This window comes from Aulonocara stuartgranti, assembly GCF_965226115.1.
Source record: "Aulonocara stuartgranti genome assembly, chromosome: 1".
NCBI classification, from domain to species: domain Eukaryota; kingdom Metazoa; phylum Chordata; class Actinopteri; order Cichliformes; family Cichlidae; genus Aulonocara; species Aulonocara stuartgranti.
Genome location: NC_138939.1, coordinates 22,417,644 through 22,443,826, shown reverse-complemented (window position 1 = coordinate 22,443,826; position 26,183 = coordinate 22,417,644). Strand labels below are relative to the sequence as shown.

At 40.0% G+C, this 26,183-nt stretch overlaps 3 protein-coding genes across 8 annotated transcripts in view; 1 reads left to right on the top strand and 2 right to left on the bottom strand.

Annotated features, from left to right (window-relative positions):
• Positions 1-26,183, top strand: part of LOC309703837 (uncharacterized protein) — a 435,129-nt gene that overhangs the window by 257,589 nt on the left and 151,357 nt on the right. The gene's annotated exons all lie outside the window — the stretch shown is intronic.
• On the bottom strand, positions 110-12,429 carry golm2 (golgi membrane protein 2). 3 transcript variants are annotated; one of them, XM_082529526.1, is made up of 10 exons: positions 11,354-12,429; positions 8,426-8,480; positions 6,858-6,960; positions 5,660-5,750; positions 5,314-5,440; positions 5,012-5,092; positions 3,866-4,144; positions 3,389-3,526; positions 2,143-2,310; positions 110-1,063 (listed from the first exon to the last, which is right to left on the bottom strand). In XM_082529526.1, exons 1-10 carry the CDS (start codon positions 11,678-11,680, stop codon positions 984-986), a joined length of 1,449 nt encoding a protein of 482 aa, XP_082385652.1. In that variant the 5' UTR covers positions 11,681-12,429; the 3' UTR covers positions 110-983. The 3 variants fall into 3 exon arrangements, with proteins under 3 accessions (XP_082385652.1, XP_082385651.1, XP_082385653.1); XM_082529525.1 differs by having other exon boundaries at positions 5,012-5,095; positions 11,354-12,428; XM_082529527.1 differs by lacking the exon at positions 2,143-2,310 and having other exon boundaries at positions 5,012-5,095; positions 11,354-12,427.
• The window catches only part of fam189a1 (family with sequence similarity 189 member A1), a 114,938-nt gene continuing 102,302 nt past the window's right edge, over positions 13,548-26,183 (bottom strand). For all 4 annotated transcript variants that reach the window (XM_082529076.1, XM_082529075.1, XM_082529074.1 and 1 more), the window contains 8 exons: positions 23,144-23,251; positions 20,902-21,062; positions 17,877-18,012; positions 16,758-16,836; positions 15,889-16,671; positions 15,616-15,687; positions 14,941-15,263; positions 13,548-14,371 (listed from right to left, as the gene is read on the bottom strand). In XM_082529076.1, coding sequence (XP_082385202.1) covers positions 14,168-14,371; positions 14,941-15,263; positions 15,616-15,687; positions 15,889-16,671; positions 16,758-16,836; positions 17,877-18,012; positions 20,902-21,062; positions 23,144-23,251 — 1,866 coding nt within the window. In that variant the 3' untranslated portion in view covers positions 13,548-14,167. The remainder of the gene's footprint in view (positions 14,372-14,940; positions 15,264-15,615; positions 15,688-15,888; positions 16,672-16,757; positions 16,837-17,876; positions 18,013-20,901; positions 21,063-23,143; positions 23,252-26,183) is intronic.

Genomic DNA, 26,183 nt, shown 5'->3' with positions numbered 1-26,183 from the left:
ACAAAACCCCACTGGATATGATGCACTACAGATACCCAGGCAAAACACGACTATTTTGAGAAGGATGACAACCTATGCATCTGCATTGACTCTAAAGTACCGTCACAAATGACATGAAGCATCACCTTTAATAAAATAAAATTACATTCATGTGCCTTTCCATGAGAAATCAATTTTCCTGGTTGCACAAACAGAACTAATTTTATGTTCACAGAAACCTCATTCATGGAAGCATTTGTACAGTATGTCAGCTCCACATGTGCTTGGTTAATCACACTGTAGGACACCAACATTGTTCTAAGTATTGCTTAAGCATGAGTATTTTGCTCAATTTGATTAATAAAAAGTTTCAAATGCATGCAATGGCATCATTTAAGAAAAAAGAAAAGCACTTTTTAGTCTGTCAAAGTAAGAAACGGATTCAACAGGCCATGAGTAGAGTCCTTGGCATTTGTAATGCATTCCCACTCTTGTAAACAAACAAACAGAAAAGTTTTCCATATAAGAGTCCCACGATTATGTTAGAAAGGCAGAATGCCAAATTAGTCTCTGATAAACATCTCAGATGAAGAGTTTGTACCAAGCAACAGCAAAGTGAGAAGAAGAAGAAGAGTAGCTAAACCAAAACATGGTCTGTCCTTGAAGTTCAGATGTGGGTCATTAGGGCCGGCATGAGCCGGTGCAGTTATCAAATACTCAACAGTCAAAGTACAGTATATTATCTCTACTGTCATAACTTAAAGCCATTAGCAAATTAACAGCAGCTTGGGGAAATGCCTTGTGTGTTTTTTTCCATAGTATGTTACATTATTTAGAATTACTTCATTAGCTGCAATGTCTGTTCTTCAAAATAGTCCATGACATTGAGATTGCAACCTATAAAAGTTCTTAGACATACTGATGTTTTTTTGTCAAGAGAAATCTCACTTGTGGAGATGGGTCTGAATGTGTTTTTTATGAGATACGATTGTATGAGTTTCCATTCAAAGAATGTCGTTGGCTTGATGTCTTTTTTTCCCATAATCCACAGCCCGATCTCCCTGCATATCTCGATCGTCATCATCTAGAGGGAAAAAAAGAAGAAGAGAGAAACACAAATATTAGAGAATGCACAATTAAATAGATGCAAAATTTACTACGTGTTCTGAATAATCTCTGGTATATGAGGATGACACCATAATGTAACATCGTAGTGCTGACTTTAAGCTTTAAAGGATGTTGATGTCAACCTTCTGTGAATTGTGTAATATCCAGAGCCCTCTCTGATTCCCTTCAGCAACACTGATTTATGTACAAGAAATATATCAACAGATTGTTCATTTTAGAAGAAACTCAACCCACATCATTCTAGGATATTAGCTTTCCTGTTGGTAACTTTAAATAGCAAGTGTATATATATAAGAGACTTCATGTTATGGCATATGTATCTGATAAATGTAAGACAAATGAAAAAACAGCCAATCACAGAACTGGCAGATCAGAAATAAAATTATTTTTTCCTCTGATAGATTCAAACAAAACACAATTTCCCTAAAAATACTATTGTAGTTTCGGTATGAAATAGTGCAATTTCATTTAAAATCCAAAGGGCAATCAAAACAAAGAGAGAGAAAAACAAACAATAAAACAAACAAACAAACAAAACATGGACATGCATTTCAATATTTCAAGGAGAACACAGACACATTCAGGAACACAGTGAGCTATATATATATCTACTGGGCTAGATGTAGGTCAGATGTTTGGTGGGCACAGACAGGTGGTTTAGCTAAAACGAAACATAGGCAGGACAGAAAACACTAGATGACCACTCAATTACTCTCACAGAACCGCAAGTTCCTGGGTCAAGTTCTCCCTCTACATAAGATAAGAGGGTATTAAGACTGTTATAGGGCTGAGTAAAAATATGCAATTCTCCTGAATTGCACACAAAGCAGTTCTGCTTTGATCCTCAGGTATTTTTGCCACATTTCTTTTTTTTTTTTTTAAATATCTGTATTTACGATGACGTAAAGACCAAACTCAGGGTTGCTGTGAGCTACTTAATGTAGCAGGTTGGCAGGACAGGGGTGGAGGGAGGGAGCAAGGAGGAATGGTGGATAAACATCTGGACAAACAGTCCAATCCCCCGGCCTGGCTCACCTTGAACGTCTTCCTCCCCACCATCACCATCCTCTTCCTCATTGTAGGCCAGCTCGGCCTGCTTGTCAGCCTCATACTCACCCACGTTCCCATCATCCCCATTGTAATCCGCCAGCTTAGAGCCGTGTTGCGGATCTACTGGGGACTCGTTCTCATCAAAGAATCGGCCTGCAGGAGGCAGAGAAGGGCCTCATCAGGACGGAAGGGAAGCGAAGGCAGTTGTAGGAAGATAGGGAGGGGAAATACTGCATCATGTATGCATGAAGGAAAAAGTAGTTGCATTAAGAGAATGACAAAAGATGAGAAAGATGAGGTAAATACATGGTGTCTTCTGAAGAGAAAAAAAAAAAAAAGCCAATCGTGGTCTTGGATGCAGTATTATAAATTAAGAGTTTGCCTACCACAAGATTCACAGCATGTGGTGGCGGTAGTGTGGTCCAATGTGGCTTCAAATAAGAGGCCTCTTTGGAGAGATCTGAAAACTAACTCGAAAACTAACTCGAAAATGAGTTTTTACTGCTGCAGTTTCTTTCACACCAGCATATAAGACTGCTTATGTTCCTGTCTAGACCCTCACAGATTTCGAACCGGGATGGGAATTGGGATGAGCTGTGCAGTCTGTAAGCTGATAATGTAAACAGAGATGAGAGCAAAAACAAATCACCTAAAGGGTGTTAACTTCTACACTAAATTGAAATTTAGAAGAAGGATCAGAGCAGAAGAAAAACAAAATGAAAACTTAGTGGGTTTTTTAAGCAGCAGGGCTGCAGATGACGAGATGGAAGTGTAAAAGAGAGAAAAGAACTGAACATTTTAAAAAAGAGAGAGAAGGAGGAAGAAAGCGCAGTAGAGCAGAACAGAAGTGAGGTAACAGGAAAGGAAAATTGAGGAGCCAAGTGTGTCATTTGTCTCCCTCCCCCTGCAAGAGACCCTTCTGTGACAGCCCTAACCATGTTCAGATAGGACTTATATACTTAGAAGTCCCATCTTTCATGAAAATGTGTTATGTTTAGGAGGATGCACTGACTTAGAAACTGGAAAAACTGTACACATGACACCACAGTAAGTTATATTTTAATCCCTGCCTTATTAGATATTCAGAAAAGTATAAACAGAACTAACTTACCATAAATGCTATAATTGTACTTGAGTGGAATCAATCAATGAGTTAAAGAAAAGAAAATAATCACTACCCTCATTGCCAATAGCAGGGTTCACTTTTTCAGAGTTTATTAGAGGAACTCACTTTGGCGGTGGTGTACTGGTTCTGCTGGAACTTGGTCTTTGGCGTGGTGAGGCTGGATGGGATTGGGCACCTGGGCAGGGTTGGGGGGCAAAGGAATCCTCTTCAAGTGTTCACCTTCAACTCTGACATCACTGGGAACTGATTATTAGAAAAACAAAACAAATACTTCAAACGTCAGGCGCAGTTGTTCCCAGTACTGCTTTCTCAAAGCTATATTTGCCTTCTTTAAGGGAGCACTCAAACTTTTGAAAGAGGTTACACATCACTTGAAAAACTCATTACAAATGGAGGAACTGTAAACAAATAATGTAACAGGATAACAGTTCTCTCCCCTTTCAGTCTAGATGTGGCAAAAGACAAACCACCCAAAAGCTAAAAATCTATAATAAGCTGTAGTCACATTATTATCCCATGCCTAAAGGCTCAAAATAAACATTGTTAAAATTAATAGCAGTTACATGGATGTGGTTACTGCACCTCGAAGTTGCCTTTCCTGTTCTCCCAGCTCATCTGCCTTGATACCCACTTTGTTGTCTTCTTCAAATACTATTGATTTGTCTCCCTGTTTGTTGATGCCTGGAGGTGCAATCACTACGGCTCGGCCATCCAGTCTGTCCTGCTGGAGTCCGGGCTGGTCCAGCAACATGCCCTGGCCTCCGGGACCATCAGCTCCCCCGACTCCAGGTCCAGCACCGGCTCCCACGGCCACATCCGGGGCTTCGTCGTGTTTCTGGGTAATGGCTGGTTTCTTCAAGCCTGTAGGCCAAAGACAATGTGAGAAAGGTCAGTGACCTACTTGCCACAAGGATTTTGTTTTTTTAAAAAAAAAAAAATAAAAATAAAAAAAGGGTAGGGTTACAATCAGTGACAGAAGGGAGAAGGATTTCCTCACTTTATATGCACTATTCAGGTAAGTAAGCTATGTGGGTCAGTTATTGTTCTCTAGTTACGGATTCAGTTTCACTGTATTTCACTAAAAAGCAACCTTGAGGGGTTGAAAAATGAAACCCAAGTTGAAAACCCAAAGAACTATCCATCCATTTTCTTCCACTTGTCCAATTTAGAGTTGGGAGTTTCACTGCAGCCCATCCCAGCTGCCATAGGGCAAAAGGAAGGGTAACCTGGACATCCACACAGACAAGGGGAGAACATACAAACTTCACACAGAAAGGCTCCGGACAGCTAATGGATTCAAACCCATCAGGCAATGTTTATAACCATCACACCACCATGCTGCCCACAAAAGAACCATAATTCCTCAAAGCGGCACCTGAGGCTGACTCCAGAAGTGACTCATTCCCTTTAGACTCTCATGTTAAAATGGCCAAACAGCAGAGTCAACAAGTTTAAAGGCAGGTAAAAAAAAAAAAGAAAGAAAAAAGAAAAGCAGATTCAGTCTGTATAGCAAATTTCTTCCTTCATGGAAACTGTGATGAGGTGAATTTAAATCTAACTAACATGTTTACTTATATTAAGGCCTAATCTAATGCTGATTATGGTCTGTCAATACCTATACTGGCCGATTAAAAAGTCCAAATGTTTTTGTCATTACACAGCTACAGAATTCTTTCAAATCAATAATTTGCTGAGCTTGATCTCTGAAAGTTTACATTCATTACTTACCAAACTGCACATCGTCGATTTTTCCCACCTCACTGTCTTCAATACCAGGCATGCCAGCATCACTGCCGGGCTTACCCATCTCTTCTGTAACACAGCACAGGGAATGGGAGTGAAGCGCTAGCATATTAACAGGATTAACAACCAGACAGCGTGAGGTAACTACTATTTACATTAAAATATTAAAAGATCCATGTGAGCAATTATTATTGATGATTTTCTCCTAAAAGTCAACATCTTCATTTAACGTGTAGAAAGCAACATAAAGTAAACGATAGCAGCGTTGCTCAACTTAATCACTCTACCTTTCAGATCGGAGTGTCTGTCATGCCGGTGAGTGGCCACTGTATGGCGCTCTCCAGCCGTCTCCACACCAGGCTCTGTATCTGCATGTCTACCCCCCACTACATTCTTGTGACCATCCACTGCACTCTGAAAAGGAAAGCAGATTACAGAAAAGACAAAGCTGTTTAATGAACAGGAAAGCTTAGAGAACAGAAACACAGGACAATTCATTTCTATTTTAAATACATCTGTGTTAAAGATCCAAAAGTAGTGAATAAATGCAATGTGCAAACAAAACTTTTCATCATTTACTAAAGAAACACAAGAATAGCTCTTATCCTTTTTGTTAAGATTAATCAGACTAACCTGTCTTAGCTTTAGTGTTTCTTCCTCCAGAGTCTTTTTTGCTTCTTCATACTCGTCTTTCAGTTGTGCAATCTGGCGTCCACACTGTAAACTAGTTAACATGTATTCATTCAGTTTCATCTGCACAATAAGGAATTTTTTCAATTTTATACATAAAGAAACTATAAAACAAAATCAAATCAACAGTTGCTTTTCTCTATTTTACACTGCCCTACACTCCTGATAATAAACCTTTGCAGACAAATAATGTGTTTATTCCACTATTGTATGTGTAACTTCTAGAAGCAAAATATAGCAAATATAGCATTTCACTCCATTCATGATACCTGCATGATAGGCATGTAGCCAGTTACTTGAAAGCTGTACAATCCCTCTATAATTTCCTGAGATTTCTTGCAGACAGCGCCATTTTTGCAAAAATTATAGCACAAACGGATAAGATATCTTTTGTCCAGTAAGTTGACCATTATCCCTTTTTTTTTTTTAATTAAACTCACTTTGTCTACTGGATAACTGTGTTTGGCCAAATGGAGTGTTGCCTCTAGGTAATTTCAGTGAATCCTTGTGAGCTGGACGGACACACTGTACAAGCTCGCTTTTGTGGATGTGAGAATTTGACGATTCATGTTAGCAAACACTACACTGTTTTGCTTGGTCTTGATGCGTCAATTAAGCAAACACACAAAAAAACACACCTCAAACTGCAGCACAAGTTAGTCGCACTGCTTTGCCATGCAGACACAATTTTACAGCACTTGTTGAATTTGTTCTTGGTTAACATCACTTGCCCTAAATCCAAAGTACTTCCAAACAGTGGGTAATAATCTGCTTCGAAGAGCAACCACTTCACTTCCTGCTGTGCCACACTTTTGATTTCTGCTCTGATGGTCTTATCTGTACCACATAAGTACGGTCAAATAGAATGAGGAAACTTCATGCTGTGCGGTGCAGGGGAAAGCTGTGATTGGCACATGCTGGGCACATCATCAGGCAGTGATTTACGAAGTGCCTGATTAGATTTTTTTCTGTGCGTTCTGTTGGTGTAGCATGCATTTTCAATATCGTTTAATTATCTTCATTTAATTGTGGAAAACCAAAATTGTGATAGACTAATTGTGCAGCCTTAATCTCTGAGAGCTCACAGTTCCTCGAATATGGGTATATCTAAGACTCAGGCACATGTAAAGAACTAACATACCTTTCATATTCCAGTTTTCTTTCCAAGTTAGTGTTATTTTTCTTCACTTCTCTTAGCTGCTCTTCCTGCTTCATGAACTCTTGCTTGAGCTCCCTTAGCTGCTCTGTTTGTAATAACAGACACACAAAAACAAACATTTTGAAGAAGTTTATTGAAAGACTTGTACTGCTATATGAAATTGCTTTGTATGTTACATATTCTGTGTTAAAGGAATTGCCAGAGTGCCCTCTGTTGGCCAACACAGGCTGAAGTCTATGGGCTCAAAATGTGGTCATAAATATTTTGTACTTGTAAAAAAGATTTGTATGTGTAAAAAAGATTTGTGTGTGCGTAAAAAAGATTTGTGTGTGTGTAAAAAAGATTTGTGTGTGTGTAAAAAAGATTTGTATGTGTAAAAAGAATTTGTGTGTGCGTAAAAAAGATTTGTATGTGTAAAAAAGATTTGTGTGTGGACTTAGAAAAAAAACCCCTGCAAGTTACAAGTACGGATTTTTGACCCTATTTTTCTTCCCTTCATCTGATTGGTCAATGTCATGTCAATCACAAATGTAACAATCCAGTCAGAGAACAGATGGGTTTGGCTGTCGGAGGGGCGCTGTTTTGAACTGCAGGTCCTTGAAAGGTGATACCGTTTGAAGCTGGAGGATCGCTATATAAATATCCGATAGCAGCTAGGTCCCCTAACTTTCAGTAGCTGTTGAAAGGATAAAGTTGTGGTATATCAGTGGTTAGAAATAACATTATTACTTTAGGATTAGTTTAACACAAAGTCAGGGCTGACCCAGGACCATTGCTGTGAGTCACAGTGCGCAGCATAAAAGTCCTTTCACATCGGATGCAGGATACGCTGCTAATGCTAACTGCTAACTAAAAGCAAAGGATCCAGAATTTGTTACGCTGGCTGCTGGGCTCTGTGGGTTTTTGCAGCAGCTCTACCTGTACTAGATGCACCTGCTCCTTGTCTTTTCTATCTCTGACTTTATGTCCTCTACAAGAGTTTGTTTTTTTTGCTAGTTCTTCAAATGTTCAATAAAAACATGTATGCTAATTCATAACGAAGAAAGCTTTGTAATGAAGACTGTCATTTCCAAAACACTGCCCGCCCCCACCCCGCGGTCCGCAGCGCTGTTGAAAAGGCTGTTGAAGTCCCTGTATTAAACACGTAGACCTGTGACACAAAAATCACCAAACTCGGACGACCACAGACTGTTTTCCTTCGTGGTGATGAAGGAAAACGCTGGGTTGGCATGTAAAAGGGCATTTATTCCCTTCAAAGACCTGCAGTTCAAAAAAAGCGCCCCTCGACAGCCAAACCCATCTGTTCTCTGATTGGATTGTTACATTTGTGATTGACATGACATTGACCAATCAGATGAAGGGAAGAAAAATGGGGTCAAAAATCCGTACTTGTAACTTGCAGGGTTTTTTTTTCTAAGTCCACACACAAATCTTTTTTACACACATACAAATCTTTTTTTACGCACACACAAATTCTTTTTTACACATACAAATCTTTTTTACAAGTACAAAATATTTATGACCACATTTTGAGCCCATAGAAGGCTTACCTTTAAGCCTTTGAATTTCTGTCATTTGGGCTGTGACATCATCCTGCAGCTTCATCTGCAACATTAAAAGAAAGAAAAAAAAACATGTATTAGTTATGGTAAAGATAAAACCAGTTTAGGTTCCTGCATTATCAGACAGCTGCACGAATGAAAAGAGGGGAACAGGTTAATCCTGTTATGCTTCATAGTGAAAACTGGTTGCAGTCAGTACAACCCTTTTCTTTATTCCAGTACTCTGAGTCATGCGATACTGATCCAACGCCTGTTCTGTGATCTCAATCTACAAAATGTTTCAGGATTTATTTCACAGAAAAGAAAAAAGCACCAGCACACAAACTGAAAGCTCATTTATTGCTAGTTTATGAGTTTTTTGGTTTTGGCTTTTTTTATTTACACTTTGCCACCAGGTAAACCATAATAAAATCCAATACAGCTACGCAATAAACATTAATGATGTGAAACTTAAAAGTCTCTCTATTACCCTGAAGCTTCTGGCTGCGCTTTATTTTGTGTTCTAGTAAAATAAATGGCATGCAAAAACTCATGAAGAGCAGTAAAATACCAAACAAGAAAGTTAAGCAGGGGGAAGGAAGGAAACTTGAGGCTTTGGACATCACAGTGACACCCAAAAGCTACATTTTTTCTGTCCCACTAGATTACAAATATGGATTTCAAAGCATGAAATGTAAAAACAGCAGCTATAGTTAAGTTGAAGTTATACTTCTATAAATACAACTGAGGTGGCAGCAAGGTTTTCCAAAGCATCAAAAAGATCTTGGAGGCTCACTAGGATGCATGTACCCACCATTTTGTCATTAATATTTAGCCATATTTTCTGAAAATAATAGAAGCAACATATTGAAAATATTAATTTGCAGAGCTACGGGATTTGTACTGATTTTTATGGATATACTTTATCTGCCTTTCTACCAAAAACTTGTCATTGTTAGGCATTCGAGCTCTTGAAACAGTTGGGCAGACTGACTGAGCCAGAAGGAGGTCAATAAGACTGGACAGGAAATACAGCATTAATGTCAACTGCTCTAAGACTAAGGCTTGTTAGACGCTCATAAGTGGGTAATGGCCTCCCTGTGCCGCCGGGCTCTTTAGAACAACATGGTCACACTAAATGAAGAAGTATAAGGCTCCATAATTCATTCTTGCACCTAACTTAAAAACTATAGACTCTACTGTTTGAAAGCCACTTATCAGACTTATCTGTCACTTTCTTTGTGGTACACACTTCTCACAATGTGAGGCAGACTGTTGAAACAAGGTTGGTCTGTTGACAGAAGAAAGGAGGAGAACAACCACTCTTTAATGGCTACCTTTATCCTGAATAAGGAAACACAGAGCCGGATCTTGGAATTTAGTCAAGAAATAAGGGAGCTTAGACAATGTGTTCATGTGTTCAGCCAGTGTGTTCATGTATAGCCCTTTATAAGTATCATATAAGTATTATGTTGCAGGTCAATTACATTTTACCAGTAACCTGACTCCAAACGTTGGGAGAAAGTTTTGTGTGTTGTGGCTAAGGACAGCTCATCAATAAATGTTGAGCAAAGCAAGGCAATGTTACCCACAACCTTACCCAACCTGATAATCCTGCAGATTTAGTTGTAACTATGCAATAAATGTGTTGCTTTATTGTATAAGGTTGCATGAAGTTAAAACGATTAGTTGAAAATCATGAATGCTGCATTTGTTTTATTGCTGTCTGTGGTCAAACCAGAGAGCGACAATCCACACTGGATAAACATAAGCTAAACAATTTTAAGCTTTTGCTTTTGAAAAACATCAAACCGAGCCAGACTGGATGCAAATTACACACCCAGGGCGGCTGGACTCGGAACAAAAGTTCAGAAGGTGCTGGGACATAAAAGCCAGTGAAATACTGGCTGGGTAACTGTGCAGGACAAGAAGTGGGAATGTCCATGTGGCGCGCTTTGATGTGCCTTTCACAGTGAATACATAAATGCCCCCACAGACGTGTAATAATGTGCTGATAGAATGAAAGAGCAAATCAGCAACAGAAACAACATCATAAAGTTGAATTCAATTTGCTTTCTTTTGTGAATGTAATTTCCCCTGTTATGCACCGGAAGATAGTTGGCAGCAATGTAGTGAAATCTAACAATTAACAGTGCAAACCAAAATAATCGAGCAAAATTAATTGTTTCTAGATGAATGAAACACTGCTCTGTCTAGCACAAGCACCTCTGAAGTTGGACCAACAGCACACACCACATCACCAGTGTATGCTCCAAAGCCTGCATCACATAATACATCTCAAATAACAAAATAATTGAAAATCACCTACAAAACCACAGTTTAAGAGGCCTATAAACACCCTTTTGATTCAGGAAGCTGTCAGCTGTTAATTTCTAGCAAGATATTCTTGGTGGAGAAATATTCAGGTGAAAGCAATCGAGAAAGATGAAACTATGTGGCTCATACTCAAGACAGCCTGCCTCACCTCTCTTAAGTACATAAGATATTTGCACTTTCTGATATAAAGTGCTGAGATTACAGCACAACAATGAGATAAGGTGGTGAAATTAGACATGGTGATATGACTGAGGCTAAATATTGTCCTTTCCTACTTGTATTACAAGTAATACTTGTCCATACACCCCCGATTTGGTGTAATGAAGAACCTTCTTGTCATTCCTGTTTGCTTTTCCTGAGAACATGACACCCACCTCTAGATTAAAAAAAATGAGTGAGTCAGTCTTGCCCCCAAACACACATAATTATTACAGTGACACTCGGTCAAAGACGAATAAGCTTGGTTCTGTATAGATGCTGTGCCGTACCCAGGAAATGTTTTATCTGCTCTAATACCTTGCGTGACCTGCAATGTTAAATTTCAGTAAAAACGACACTTAACTCGATCAAACCAAGACAAAGGCAAAAAGAGAAATGTACCTTTTCATCTGTGCACTTTTTAATGAGAGCATCCTTGGCCTGGAGCTTGCTCTCCAGGACGCTGTAGTCCCCATCCTTCTGGTCGATCTGTTTCCTGTGCGTGTCCACCTGCACCATCAGCTCCGAGTTCCGCTTCTCCAGCCGGCTCCGCGCCGCGTCCGTGCGCTTCACCTGCGTCTGCACCTCCGCCAGCTCATCCAGCAAGCGGCCGTGCTTGTTGGACACTGTCCAGTAGTTGAAAGACAGCACGACGATGATCACCATCAAGAAGATGAAGATGAAGGACGGGAGGCGACCTCCCCGTCGGTTTGCGCCAAACCCAACCATTTCCCAAACAAAGTCTAACGATATTTCAGGTTGTTACTGCAACCCAACGAGCTCAGTGAAGACTATTCTCCCGGTGTGAAACACATCCGTCTACGTGACATGCCGTGTATATGCGGCAAGCGCTCGGAAGTCCAGACGTTTAACAGACAGTCATGAACGCTAAAGGACCTTCACATTTCTAGTGATCTTTGCTCTCCTTCCTCCTTCCGCTCACTAGGCATCTTCACTGCAATCCGTCCAATGTTAGTAAGTGAAATACGCCCGCAGGGACGTGGCCTAGCTCAGCTGGCAGACGAGACGTGGACACGACGGCGCCGTGGCACTGAGGAATGCTATAAACCATATAAGCTAGCTGTACAACGTTAGCCTTTAGCTAATTATTTTGTGTCCCTCTGGTAAATCGAGCAGTACCGGACGCACAGACGTCTGGAACTCCACTAATCCCTAAAATCGCCGTCAAACAGGACTACTGCTGATCCTGAATTCTGACCCCGACGTTACGTTAGCTCGTATTAACTGCTAGCTAGCAACCGTAGACGCGAAAACACCAGCGGCTGCTGTCAGAGAAACACATTGTCTTTAATTGCGAAGGACTGGTTTGAATCTCGTAATACAGCCAATTAAACCTTAAAAAACCCACTGTGAATACTGGGTTTCTGTTATACACTGTCCACGATTCACTGCCTTCCACACATCACGTCTGCGCTGCATGAAGTTGCAATCAGCCACTTTAATTTCCGCTCGCTGCCAGCGGACGTGCGCGTTTCAAAATAAAAGTCTACATTGGTATTTAAATTTCTTTCATAACTCTTAGCACATCTGAACGCTATAGACTTTAGTTTATACTTTATATATTTGTGTTTTACATTATCTGTTAAACCATTGTCTACATGACAAAAGCGATTAAACCTGCCTTAAAACACTAAACAGGGACATACGTTATGACCGGAAGCAGGGCGGTCTTGAAGAGTGATTGATCTGGCTTTAGTACACAGAAGACAGTGCGATATTTCCTTTTTGCGCAATAAAAGTAAATAAAAAATGTAATCTCCATAAACTGATGAAAATTATTGAAATTTCTACATTTCTATTACTCAACAACTCAAAAGTCCAGGTGTACCATGCTAATTATTCACCAAGTAAATACAAAATTGACTGTGTGACTTCAATGCTGCTAAATTACAGCTAAGTAATGAGAAAGTTGGTATATATCAGTCACAAAAACTGTCTAACTTTGGTCTAGTTGCTGGAAGTACTTTTGGTTATTTTTCCAGGTGTTAAAAAAAAAAAAAAAATAATAGTCATTCAAGGAAAATGAATTACTCCTTAACGCCCACTCACATCCTGGGCCATCTGATCTCAGGAATTTGCATGATAAGGTGGGGCCAGGTTTCACAATGAATGCACCCGAAACTCTGGCTGATTGGGACCCACACCCAGTTTCACACCTTGGCTCAGGCGATTAGAAGATCATCAGGGGGTCCTTTTGTCCCTCTGTGGGGGGTTACTCCCACTAGGTTTATATCTGGGACTCTCCACCATTTGACCTCAGAACTGAAGAAGCTTCTCGGATGAGAGGTGAAACGTCTTCAAGTAACTTAAAGAAGTCCAGACGCTTTTCTTTGCAAGCTCCTTTGACTACGATGACCTGGATGACTGAGAACCTTCACAGACAATTACTGGTTATGAAACAACACTAACTGGAACAGCTTCACCAAACTGCAATTCACGCCAGGTAATTGCATTACCTGGCATGACCTGGCGTTTTCATTACTTTAGCCACTCCTTTTCAAAGCCAAAATGTGAATACCTGAAGACAAATATAAATAATCTAGTAAGACAGAAAAAAACCCCACAAACAACAAAATACAAACGCATATTTTATTGTAACACGGATAAGAATTGTAACACAATGAGGTAAGTTAAATAATCCACATCTGTGATGTTCTTGAACCACAAAATAGTCACCACCCTATCAGTAACAAATCCACAAAGTCTGCAAACAATGTCCTGTCAATTCAGTTCACAGTTTAATACAAACATGTATTTTCTCTGTTTCTTATGAGGACAAGAGGAATACTGATTACACAATCTCCTTTGTCTTTCAGTCACGGATCCAAACTTACCAGCTGCGTATTTGTGTCTTTTTTAAGAGATGAAACTGAGTAGAAAAGATCCCCTGAGGGAGAAACATTCTTTTGTTTTTCTGATGAGAAATAAGCCACTACAGACACAGGTAGGCTCATTCTGAGTTTGCTACCATTTCTGCTGATGACTTGGCACAGTCTCACAGGGCACTAGGGAATACGGTATGAAGGCATTTCAGTAGCTTTGTGCTGCAGTCACATTGTTCAAGAAACGATCTCACGACACCCAAAGAGTTCTTAAGCGCTTCACAGACATCAGATTCCCAGGGCAGCATGTCTGCAACACCAGCATCCTGGAATGCCCTCAGAGTTTAGACCCAAGTCCTTGTTAGGAGAGTGGTCAGAGAATAGTTTCTCTGCACTCAAGGCTTTGTTCAGAGGAGGGGGAACGCAGTGGATTGGTGCAGGCAGTGGATGTTTGTGGGAGATGTTTTGGACGGCGCATGGAAGGGGACGGTGATGAACTCAAAGCGCCGCAGCTCTGGAGATGAAGATCCTCATGCCCACGCTTTCTGGGACTGCCTATGATGCGCTGGGTCATCACCTTTGAGCACAAACCACCAAGAGTCAGTGACAGACACATAACAGAGGCATTTTGAGACATTTCATATCTCTTCAATACAGATGAAATTCAGTTATGTATCTTTTTGAAGTCTCCAGATGTTTCTAAGTTACAAATTATGCAGAGGTACTTATCCAATAACAAATGACTATTTTTAACACATGATTCAAACTGATAAACCCTTTGAAATAGCAGTACTGAAAATAAAATTGATTAATAGGAATTTCTTTTCCAAATTTAATGCACATGCTCTTTATTATTATTATTATTTTGAAATATTTGAAATGTTTTCACCACAATAATAATAATAACAATAATAATAACAATATTGTGTTCAAAATAGAAAAATGCTGATTGAGCCAATCCAAAATGTCTTCCTGATTTTCATCCCTGTATGTTTGGTTTTGGTGTAAAAAGCTTGTAAAACACTGCTAAGCTGGTCCAGTTTAATGATTTTTTTTTCACCACTAACGACCAAAGCCAGAAGGTATACAGATTTCTAAAATGCACTGAACTATCAAAGGCTTTTATCCATAATATATTCAGGTTACCTGATCTATGACATTTGCACTAAAGATGGCCTCCTCCATGTGTTTCTCATCTGATTTAATGACACACTTGATGTTGTTGACAACTTGCTGGACTTCAGGAGGTAGACTGCAGCTCGAGTGCTCCAGGAACTTAGCCACTAGTATTTTGGTGTCTTTGTACATCTTAAGGTCAGCCAGGGAGTGTGGGCGTTCGTTGGAGGAGTGTGTGTGGAGCGATCTGGGTTTAAGGTGGATGTCAACTTTCTTGCCCTCTTTCTGCTGCTTCCTGGCAGACATATGTGTGGGTTTACCTCCAACTACCTCTGTTGAATTGTCCCTTGGCTCTAAGGAGGGGAAAAAGCAGCAAAAATAAAACAAAAACAACCAAATAAACCCGCATTAAATCACACACAGTTCTTAAAATTAGAGCTAATGCCACTTGTAGTTTCTTGAGAAACATGGCTTTTACAAGACTGCATTGCATTTGAGAGAATGCCAAAGCCAGTTTTAAATGAGCTGCAATCATCTTTACACACAACACTATTTTCTTCTTTCTGACAATGCATTTTAATTTATTATAGTAAGCCAACCAGGTTACATTGATTCACAAAATAGAGAGTGCTGTATAGCAGCAGATGTGCAAATTTCTGATGTTTCCCTAACTATCACATGAATTCATCATTTATACGCTCTTACCCTGATCTGGTGATGCATGAGCTAACTCTTCAGTAGCAGGATCAGTTCCAGGGGTGCACCCAGAATTTTCTCCTGTAGACAGGGGATAAAAACAAGCTGAAAAAATAATGTATTTTAAATGTAAAACCCAGAAAAATGCAGCAAATAATGATGTTGGAGAATCTGGAAGTGAAAGATTGATGATGATTCTTAGATGGACTAATTAAGCTGCAGTGTACAGGCCATTTACAGGCCATTTACAGTGTAAAATGGTAACATATTTGCTGCACTTACTTTCTGTCATAGTGGAGCACGAGATAGGGTCACTGGTGGAACGGACAATGCGTGCCAGTTTGCGGTACCTCCTGGCTGCTCGGAGCACCCGAGGCTTCTCTGAAGGTGAGTGTCCACTTTGGGCTGAGGTAGAGGGGGGTTGTGATGCAGAGGAAGGTGACCAAACACTGAAACACAGCCTTGGGCCGCGTGGCCTGGCAGGAGGTGAAGGGGAAGGGGAAGCAGCCAAAGGGCTGAAAGCTGAAGTTCCACCAGAGGAAGCCACAGAGGTGGGGGAGCAAGGCTGAGGTGGCGGGGGGATAGTAACCGGTAGTGTGAGCTTCCGGCTTGTCATTCTTGCTTTGATAAGGGTGTGTGGTGTGGGTTTAGGTGGCTCCTCTGGTAAATGCTTGGCTGAGGCCAGCTCGTCGCATATGTGCATTGAAGCCTTGAGTTCATCACATAGATGTGTGTTCTCTGCTGAGTCCTCTTGGTCCAGATTGCTAAAGTTTTCCGAGGACCAGTCAGGTGAGCGCTCCAGCGACTCCTGCGTGTGTGAGGACTCACTGTATCCAGTATCACTAGGGCGAGCATCAGTGTTAGTCAAGCCACGGCGGCAACGTGAGGCATCACGTGTACAAAGTTCCAGGCTGGTGCAGCTTCCATCAGTGGGGGCAGTGTGGAGCGTGCCATAGGGAGAGGAGTCAGAGCCCTGGACCTCCAGGGAGCACAAGTCCTCTGAGGAGCAAGTCTGGTCCTGGTCAGCCACCTCTGACACCATGAGAGAGGCACTGTCCACTGAGGCTGCAAAAATGCATCATTAGCACGATCACCAGTGGAAAAAGATATTTAGGAACAAATAGCACTGTGAATATTCAAACTGTCTTTACCCTGAGTGCTGAGACCTGCGGTAGTATTTCTCTCACACAGACTGGACTCAGTGGCCTGTTGCTCTATGCTGATGGTAACCTGAGAAGACGAAATTATTAGTAAACATAACAGGAGTCCTCAATAAATATGGATATTTGACATGTGCTATATCGCACAACAGCTGCGTGGCGCCTAACCTTCAGTACCACTGGTTGGTCTGTAGAGGGCTCTGCAAGACCACAACACACTTACCAGTAATTTGTCACTATAAAGAGCAGGGGTACCAGTGCAGAAAATTACAGTATAATGTTGAGCTGAATAGGAACTTTAATTAGAAGCACTAATGACCTTTTTGAGGTACATTATATGACACATATAGGTTCACATAACTTTTTTGATCTCATGGCATCTCAATGCTGAAACCATCAGATTCTGATGATTTCTCACACATCAAATCATTTGCTGCATGGCTGTAGTCACTTTTTGACAGCTTATCTATTTCAGGCGAGCAGACCTTTCTTTTGATTCCTCTTTGAAAGACAAAAAAAATAGGTATGAAGAGAACTGCGGATTTAATCTCTGTAATGGCACAGAGAATAAGTGAGGGGTGATTAAACGATGTTGAGAAGATAACAGAAGGATTTACTCGTACATTAGAAAGTTATTTTTAGCGCTGAACAATGAGACGCAGCAAAGAAAAAAAAAAGCTCTGATCACTTCACCCAGACAGTCGAGGCAGCTGGATGATACTGAGCTTATATTTGTTGTGATTTTGGGCTTCTAAATTTTGCACGTGACATGACATTCAAATGTTTCTAACAAATATTAATTAGAAGTGGAAAACAGTAGACACATAATTAAATCCTAACCATTTTATTAAGGCCTGTAACCCTTAAAAACACACATCTAATCTAAAAATCTTCCCACTGACCTTGAAACCCACTTGGCTTTGAGAGCGAATGCATAAAAGTTTACACCTGTCACATTGACTCTTCCTAAAATACTACATTTTACAAAGAAGTCATTTCACATCACTGAATGCACAACTAAAAGAAAACACGAAACTGAAAATTCATTAATAATTAGAATCTGGTGAACCTCAGATAAAAATGCACCTATGTGGTGTTGTTTTTCCTCACCTGGCTGGCAGGTGTTTGACCCACCACAGACTCATATGGAGGGGGCAGGTCAGTTGGGTACAGGGTGCCTGGGCTGTTGATAGGAACCCCATATATGGCACTGAAGGGAGAATGGGGAAAGTCCAGATGCAAGCCTCTGTAAGGGACAGAAAAGCAAAGAGTCAATCAAACAACCCAAATAATAAAATACAAAGAATGCCTAATAAATATAATTGTCCACTGACTGATAAAGCTGCAGTTAAAACCTTTGTCTTAGGGTAATATACAGTATGCATGTGAACACTGACCAGCTGTGAAATATGTCCACACAATATCCCACTGCTCTGGGCAGAAAAGAGGTTATAGAGGATGTCACAGAGACTATGACCTCTGACCTTTTGGATATATAACAGCTCATCATTTAAAACTTTTATTCTAATGAAAACTCCTGTGAAATGTTGTCACAATTAGAGTATGAATACTTGAGACAATGTGTTTTTGGACATCGCAGTGGATGTAGCGAAAGAGGACATGCAGACCGTTGGCGTGACAGAGGAGGATGGTAGGAACAGGGTGAAATGGAGGCCGATGATCTGGTGTGGCAACCCCTAAAGTGAGCGGTCGAAAGAAGAAGAAGAAGAAGAAATGGCAATGAGCTTTGACCAGCAAAGTGTAACTGAAATTCCCGGAAGGTGTTCATGAGATCTTGAAATGGACAAACGAATGGAAGACAACCAGAAAACATGTGCCGAGGAATGATTAAATAAACAACAAAACTATTCTTGGATACTTGGAATACAAAGAGAGAGTGCTCTGAGACAGTCGCACAGTGTTGTGTTTAAGAAACTGTCACCGCCAGCGTGAATATCCAAGTCAAACATATGGTATTGTCTATAAAAGCCTTAAGAAAGAATGGATGAAAGCGATCCTCTTGTCTCCTACACTCCAGTCCTAACAATATATATCGGCGCTGTATTATTCGGCGTGCAGCACTATGTTTCATATGGTACCAATTAAGAATGAGCAGCCATGCGTGCTGTCATATCTTTTAATTACAACCCCATTCTCCTCTAAAGTGGCAGAGCATGAAATACAACCTGAGTATTTCCACCAGTCATTCAATGCATAATGATGTCATGACACATCCCTGGCCCTGAGCATGGATGCTATAAATGCTTCCGTTGCCTTGTATATATTTATGGGATAACTGACAAACAGATGAGGCTTCCTGCCAAATGGCCACAACAGCACCGCTCTCTCTGCAAAGGCTTAGAAAATGGAGATGGTGGTGAGGGAGGGGGTCAAATGATCTTCCATTGCAGCTGAGTACCGCGGTCACAGCTTCGTAATGGAGAGAAATGCTCTGAGCTCAATGTGGTTGATAATAACACGTGTGAAGAGATGTTGCCGTTGCTGCTTAATATGATGGGTTTGCCTTTTCCATGCAAACACTGCTTCGTGCACCTGTATATTTACTTTCTCATAGGAAATCCTGGTGAGATTTACAGAAGTAGAGGTTAAATATTAATGTGAAAATGGTCTTTAACCTAGAAACAGATACCAGTAAGAAAATGCATTAGTTATTATGCTTTTAGCGTCTACTAAACTAAGCAGCATCGCTTTGATGTGTGTCCTTTCCACATCCAAAAACCTCACACCTATAATAATAAGTGAAACTTGTTATTATAGGTGCTTATGAAGGGGCACAAGAGTATACAGAACAATCCCATAGTCTGTATATAAAAGCTGGTCCTTCCTGAAATGTAAAGTCAACGTCGAAATGCCTCAAATCTGTTTTTCTTTTTATTTACCAGCACTTCAACAATGTTGAGATCTGGGCTGTGTTCATAATTCCATCAACACACTGCTCAATACAACTGGCTGTGTTTTACAGATAGCTGTAGACACTCACTGCTGCATCTCTCTCCTGCCCTCCTCCATAAATACTGATGTTTATTTTAACCAAAAATTATACATTTGAAGTCATCGCTACTTAAGACCTGCTGTATTCAATCCACTTTTTGTGTAATTTGGTACAGCTCAGTGATTGTTCCTCGTTTCCCTTCCTTAAGAATGGCTTCTTGACATTTCTTATGGACATGACTTTCAGATGCTGTTCATCTGCTATAGAAAGATTTTTTAAGGATACACTCCACACCATGCTGAGATATGTTGATTTTTAGCTAATAGATTAATAAAGTTTCTCTCTAATAGCTCTCTGTGAAGCCGTTTGTGCAAAACTAGTATTTGATTGCTGTCAAACTGTGTTATACTAGGTTTCCTATCGAAAGAATTGGGAACAAATTCTGTGTTTTTGCAACAGACTGCTAGCATAAAATGCCTAAAGATACAAATTAAAATTGGTTCTTTGCTAAGTTGTCTGTTTTGTGCAGACACAACACTGGTTCATCCCTTGAGTTAGGTGCCTTTTTATGCTTGAATGATTCATATGTCAGTTTTAAATGGCTAAACAAACAAAATATTCCTCTGCAAATGGTTAGGCATAAGGACTAGACTGCAAAATAATGACCGTAAGCAATTCTTTTCATTGAATAGATTATATAATATAAATAAAACCTCAGAAATAATCCCTAATGTCTTTTTAAAGAGAACATACAGCTACTTGATACCCAATTTGAATTGCTGCCCTCTGGGAGGATGCCCAATGCTTCAAAATAAATAATATTTACAGCTATATTCTTCATTTGTCTGTAGCCTAAAATGAGTGCCATTAACTTGTAGTTTGTGTTCCACTTAATGTAACGAGTTATGCTTTTTTGGATTACACTGCAATTTTTATGTAACTCTTTGACAGTTGCACAAAGATGTAAAGTGGTGGCTTTAGATCATTAAGTGTCAAGTGTCATAGAAAAATGAACCCAGATTAAGTACCATTGAGTTTTTGGTTAATAACGTAGTATTTATTATGAATTACAAAGAAAACGTAAGCTGTTGTGAATACTGTAGACTGCATTTTTAATATGTGAACTTTGAAAGTATCTATAGTTAAAAATGGGATGATGATCAAAACTGCTTTGCTTCTCACCTCTGTCCATCCATTGAGGGGGTACAGGTGTACTCTGGGGGGTAGTATGGCGGTGGGGGAATGGGAGGAATAAACTCATCAAAGTCCAGTGTTTGGTGGAGGATTGTTCCGTGGGGGGTCATACAGTCAGCGTTCAGGGCTCGAGCTCTGTGTGGCATAAACTGAAAGCAGCAACATTTTAAACAAAGAGGCATTATCAAGTTGTCTTTGTAGGTTCTCAGTCAGAGTAAGCTTGGAAAGAAAAGCAACTGGACTTCTTTAAGTTCCTTGAAGAGGTTTCACCTCTCATCTGAGAAGCTTCTTCAGTTCTAAGACCAAATGGAGGAGAGTCCCAGGTATTTAAGTCCTACTAGGAGCTGTCGCTTAAGAGGACTACTGATCTATGTCCAAAATGTGAATAGATTCCAGTGTTCACATTTTGGACAGAGACGACAGATGGTCGAAGAAGCCATCTATGACCACTGTGAACAACCATCCTTGAACAGTGGCGGTGACTTACAACACAGTATGTCACTAACATGTATTCAGATCTCTGAACACGGTCTAACTGATGCAAGTGCCGTGCATGGGGCCAGCTTCTTTTCGAAGGCTCTTTACTCAGCCTTTTCTAAGTGGGACAACTTTCCAGTCACAGTCAACCTGCTTTTCTAATCTCCAGGCTGCCGCCGCTGCTATTGACTCGGCTAAATTTACTGAGCTAAACAAAAGGTTGACACCCTTTGTAGCAAATGGGAAACGAGGCCATTCTTGGAAACTCGACTGGTGGAGATAAGACAGTGCTTTTTTTGTCCTTTGCTTCTCTGTGAATCAATACTTAGAAGTCATGATGTTCAGCAGCCGCTTTAATTTACAGAGGCTTTCCTGCTTTAGTGTTTGCTCTTATCAAACAGTATAATTTCCTACTGTCATATAGTTATCTAACTCCTGCACGGCATGTATGATGTCTTATATTCAGCTGAACCAACAATAAGGTTAAAATTCTCCTGACTGATTCATGATTGATTTGTTATTAGACTGTAGCAACAAAAGGCATTAGCACCAAAATGCATTTATATCTACACTTCTCCATACAAAGAAGTCTGAGGAAGATCTATGTCTGCTCATCAGACATATTATGCTGAGCACTGAAGCAGGGTGTGCTCTGATTTAAGGCATTAATTCAAACTGTGAATGATTTTCCTCCTCCATTTACATTCTTAAATGCTGTATAATTCAAACAGCCTATAATAAATGTATTCATGTCCTTTGTTATTAATTTCCCTTGTTTAATCAGAATAAATACGAGAGCTAATTGGTACTCATCAATACATTTTGTGTCTTTGTCTCGCTATTTGTTACATTTTATAAAATAGATTAAAAAAACAAAGTAAAATAATATCCATCCATCCATCCATCCATTCGCTTCCGCTTATCCTTTTCAGGGTCGCGGGGGGCGCTGGAGCCTATCCCAGCTGTCATAGGGCGAGAGGCAGGGTACACCCTGGACAGGTCGCCAGTCTGTCGCAGGGCCAACACACAGGGACAGACAACCATTCGCACTCACATTCATTCGCACATTCACACCTAGTGACAATTTGGATTATCCAATTAACCTATCCCCACAAGCTGCATGTCTTTGGACGGTGGGAGGAAGCCGGAGTACCCGGAGGGAACCCACGCAAACACGGGGAGAACATGCAAACTCCACACAGAAAGACCCCGGCCTGGTGTTGGAATTGAACTCAGGACCTTCTTGCTGTGCGGCAACAGTGCTAACCACCGTGCCACCGTGCTGCCATAAATAATATCATGTTTGCATAAAGTCAATTTTTATGATCATATTTTTTTGCAATAACACTTCTAATTTCTTGAAACCTTGCAAAGTTCACGGTAAAATGTCACATACAGGTGAAAGCACCAGTTTTAATATTTAATATTTAATATTTAATCTTTCGGTAGGGTCTTTACCTTACACCATAAATCGCCTTTGAGGTGCCTCCTGTACTGATTTAGCACTATATAAAAAAAGTTGATGTGTTTAAAGGAATGAAATAACTGCTTTTGGTGTGCAAATCAGATGATTTTGACCATGTTAGTTCTGATTAAAACAGTCCCTACCATCCTTAAACAGATCAAATCTGCAGCAATGTGCCGCATGCCCTGATGAAAGCATGAAAAAAATGCATGTTTTTAACTGCAGGGTGGTCACTGAAGAGAGAGTTAATTCAGCTACCGTTGCCGTCTGCACTTCGATCACACTCACCATCTGCAGCACATCAGTCGAGACCATCTGCATACAGCACATTGCAGTGGCTAGAGCACACACAATGGTGGAGATGACGTTAAGGGCACATACACTGAAAAGCAGCTCCTAAAGGAAAGAGAGAGCAGAAGAGGGGGATGTTAGAGTAACAAGAAACATAAGAGCAAAAAGGATATGAGTGACAAATAAGAGGAATTAGAGTCATGTAGGAGGTAAAGTGAGGAGGAGGAAATGGGAAAGAAAGATAGCTGGTATTATGAACAGTAAAGGTTGAGAATATAAGAACAAAAGGAGGTCTAAAGGTAAAGAAGCTATGATAGGATAAGTTTAGGCACATAGCAGGGTGGCACTGCAGAAAGAGAAGCCTGGTTCTGTAAGACAACTATACAAACACTAATAAACTAGAGTGTTAATGCATTTGAAATACTTTTAAAAGGTTAAGTACCTTTAGAGAGAAACAGAACGCCCGTGCATTTTTGTGGATTGTTGCAAACACACTCTAAAGATCATTAAAATCCAGGGTAAAGCATGAACTTACAGTAGACACACACACACACACACACACACACACACACACACACACACACACACACACACACTCTGCCAATGCAGTGAACAGCAAGGGTACAAACCAGTATTGAGTCTGTCAGCAAAATAAAGTGCATGCTGGTGAAATACTAGACCAGCATCTTGAATCAGAGAAAATAGTTCATATGACTGCAGTCCCATTATGCTGCTGTTTGTGCTATTCTTTTAGACAAATGTGGAAGAAAATCATCCGTATTGGCTATTACGATCATATTTCCCATATTTAAGTGGCTCAGTTTTTCCAGTAATATCAGCTTTTGGTATGTCTTTACAAATAAAGCTGTAATACGGGTGCTGCATGAATTAATTTCCAGAAGGCATGGGAACAACATCTGTTTAAGAATTAGCTCAGGGAATAGCAACTGTCTGGCACACACAATGCACTGAAAGGACAAAGGATGACAGCACTTTGTAATGTTCATTCAAAATAAGATAAACTAAACACACTTTTTCATATGTGAACAAAAGAAGTCTGAAGCATGATCTGTCCACTCATGTGCTTGAATAGAATCCTTTAAAGAAAAGGGTTAATCTGATAGACGGATTCACTTCCCGGGATTACTATTATGAAAAAAAAGACAGTTAAAAGGAAAGGAGGAAGGGGAAGCAGAGACGGGTGGGTGTGTGGTAGTATTAGGGGCAGATTAAGTTAAATAAAAAGAATTGAAGGGTTTTTTTGGTCATTATTGTTATTATGATTGTTTATTATTTTTAGGATAAAGTCAAAATTTTGAGAAAAAAATCTAAAAGTGGTGATTAAAGTTTTAAACAGCCACCGTGTACAAAATACCTTGCGTAGATGAGTTAGTGAAACAACTTGATCAGCTTTCATTTTCTGCTTGTGATACGACATACCTCCTGTTCACTGCAAGAGGATGTAACCCTCAGTATCCTTGTATCTGTCCATTGCCAGCTACATCATTTTGCATAAATCCAACCAACTCTTCCAAGTTTGTTTGTTTGTCTCTTTTTGCACCATCTCTTTAACATCTTTACACTTCTCACCATGTTGTGTGCTAAAAGAGAATTCATTTCCTTGTTGCTAAAACCGATTCTTAAGTACGACTTCACCAACTCATCTACATAAGGAATTTTATGCAGGGAACAGCAGCTGTGGCAGTTGTTTGACATGAAACAGCAGCTTTAATCTTCACATTTCAACTTTATTCACAGAGAAAAACAACTGGAGTTGTGTTTTCCAAGTCAACCCCTGTGGACAAATGCAGGTGCACAGACACACGATCACAACGATACTAAACTGCCCTGCTGCCGGCACAACTAACAGGTGCATTCAACAAATGTGTTCAACTAAAATATATGAACTCCTTAAAGACAAGAAGAGATGAGATGGGAGCTAAAACTCGCTGTGGACTTTCTGTGGACACAGGAAGCTCCCCAGTTACCATACAAAGTGGTTTTCCAGCCTGTCTCACAGATTATTCACTGGATTCACGAGGCGCATAATTATCAGTGACATTAGAAACCTCAACTGGTGTTAGGCCCACAGAGAGGACGGCCGCCTCACCTGCTGAGGTTTATCAAGTCATGCAATGCAAAAAAAAATAAAAATGTCCTAATGGATATAAGCCAAATAATCTTTTATACAATCAAATTGATCTTAGACTTTAAAAAGTAAATAAATAAATACAAATCTGCCAATGGGACGATACAATGCTAGAAACAACAACAATAATAATAATAATAATAATAATAATAATAATAATAATGAACCTTAAAACTACAAAAATATGACGATTTAAGCCATTTGTCCTTATTGCAACTCGATACCAAGTTATTTAAAATAGACTCTATCTGCATTTTTCCAAGTACAATAGCTTTAAATCACTTGTGAAACCTGTTTAAAAGTTTTCAAAATGAAATGCACACTGAGACTTGATATTGGAATAGATTAGCGCATGCACTTCAGTGGCCTGTTATCAATGGTACATCAGTAAAATGTGCCCGATGATCACCAATACAAGCAAGACAGCAACTTCCTTTGGAAAACATTGATGTTGTAGATTGTTGATTGGATTGCTTCATATGATGGACATTTGATGCATCTAGATCATATATTAGGAAAAAACATATGTTTTGACCAACCACAACCTTGATCAAAATGATAAGAACATCCACACTGAAGGAGGTTTAGAGGAAGTGTGGCGAGTTTAACAGCTATACAGTTTGTTACTGCTTTGCGAATAAAAATGTGTTAACACTGACAGGGCATCAGTATAGGGAATAGAGATAGAGCACATGCACATGGGAGCATGACTAGGGAGACAGAAGGGGATCACAACAGATGATAACTAAATGTTGCAAAGGAAACAAAAGAAATATTATACTGAAAGAACTAGATATAAAGCTAGAACATACACTACATCTCGAAATCCAAAGAAGCAAATCAAGAACTTACAGAAAACTCAAAACATCCAAAAAACTCACAACCCCA

What these genes read in the sequence shown, in the direction of transcription:
- golm2 (XM_082529525.1), bottom strand. Translation starts at nt 11,680, where the DNA reads ATGGTTGGGTTTGGCGCAAACCGACGGGGAGGTCGCCTCCCGTCCTTC. An exon ending in AAACACTAAAGCTAAGACAG is followed by an intron (nt 5,441 to 5,659) that starts GTTAGTCTGATT and finishes TTTCCTTTTCAG; the next exon opens with AGTGCAGTGGATGGTCACAA. An exon ending in ACAGGAAAGGCAACTTCGAG is followed by an intron (nt 3,527 to 3,865) that starts GTGCAGTAACCA and finishes TCTAATAATCAG; the next exon opens with TTCCCAGTGATGTCAGAGTT.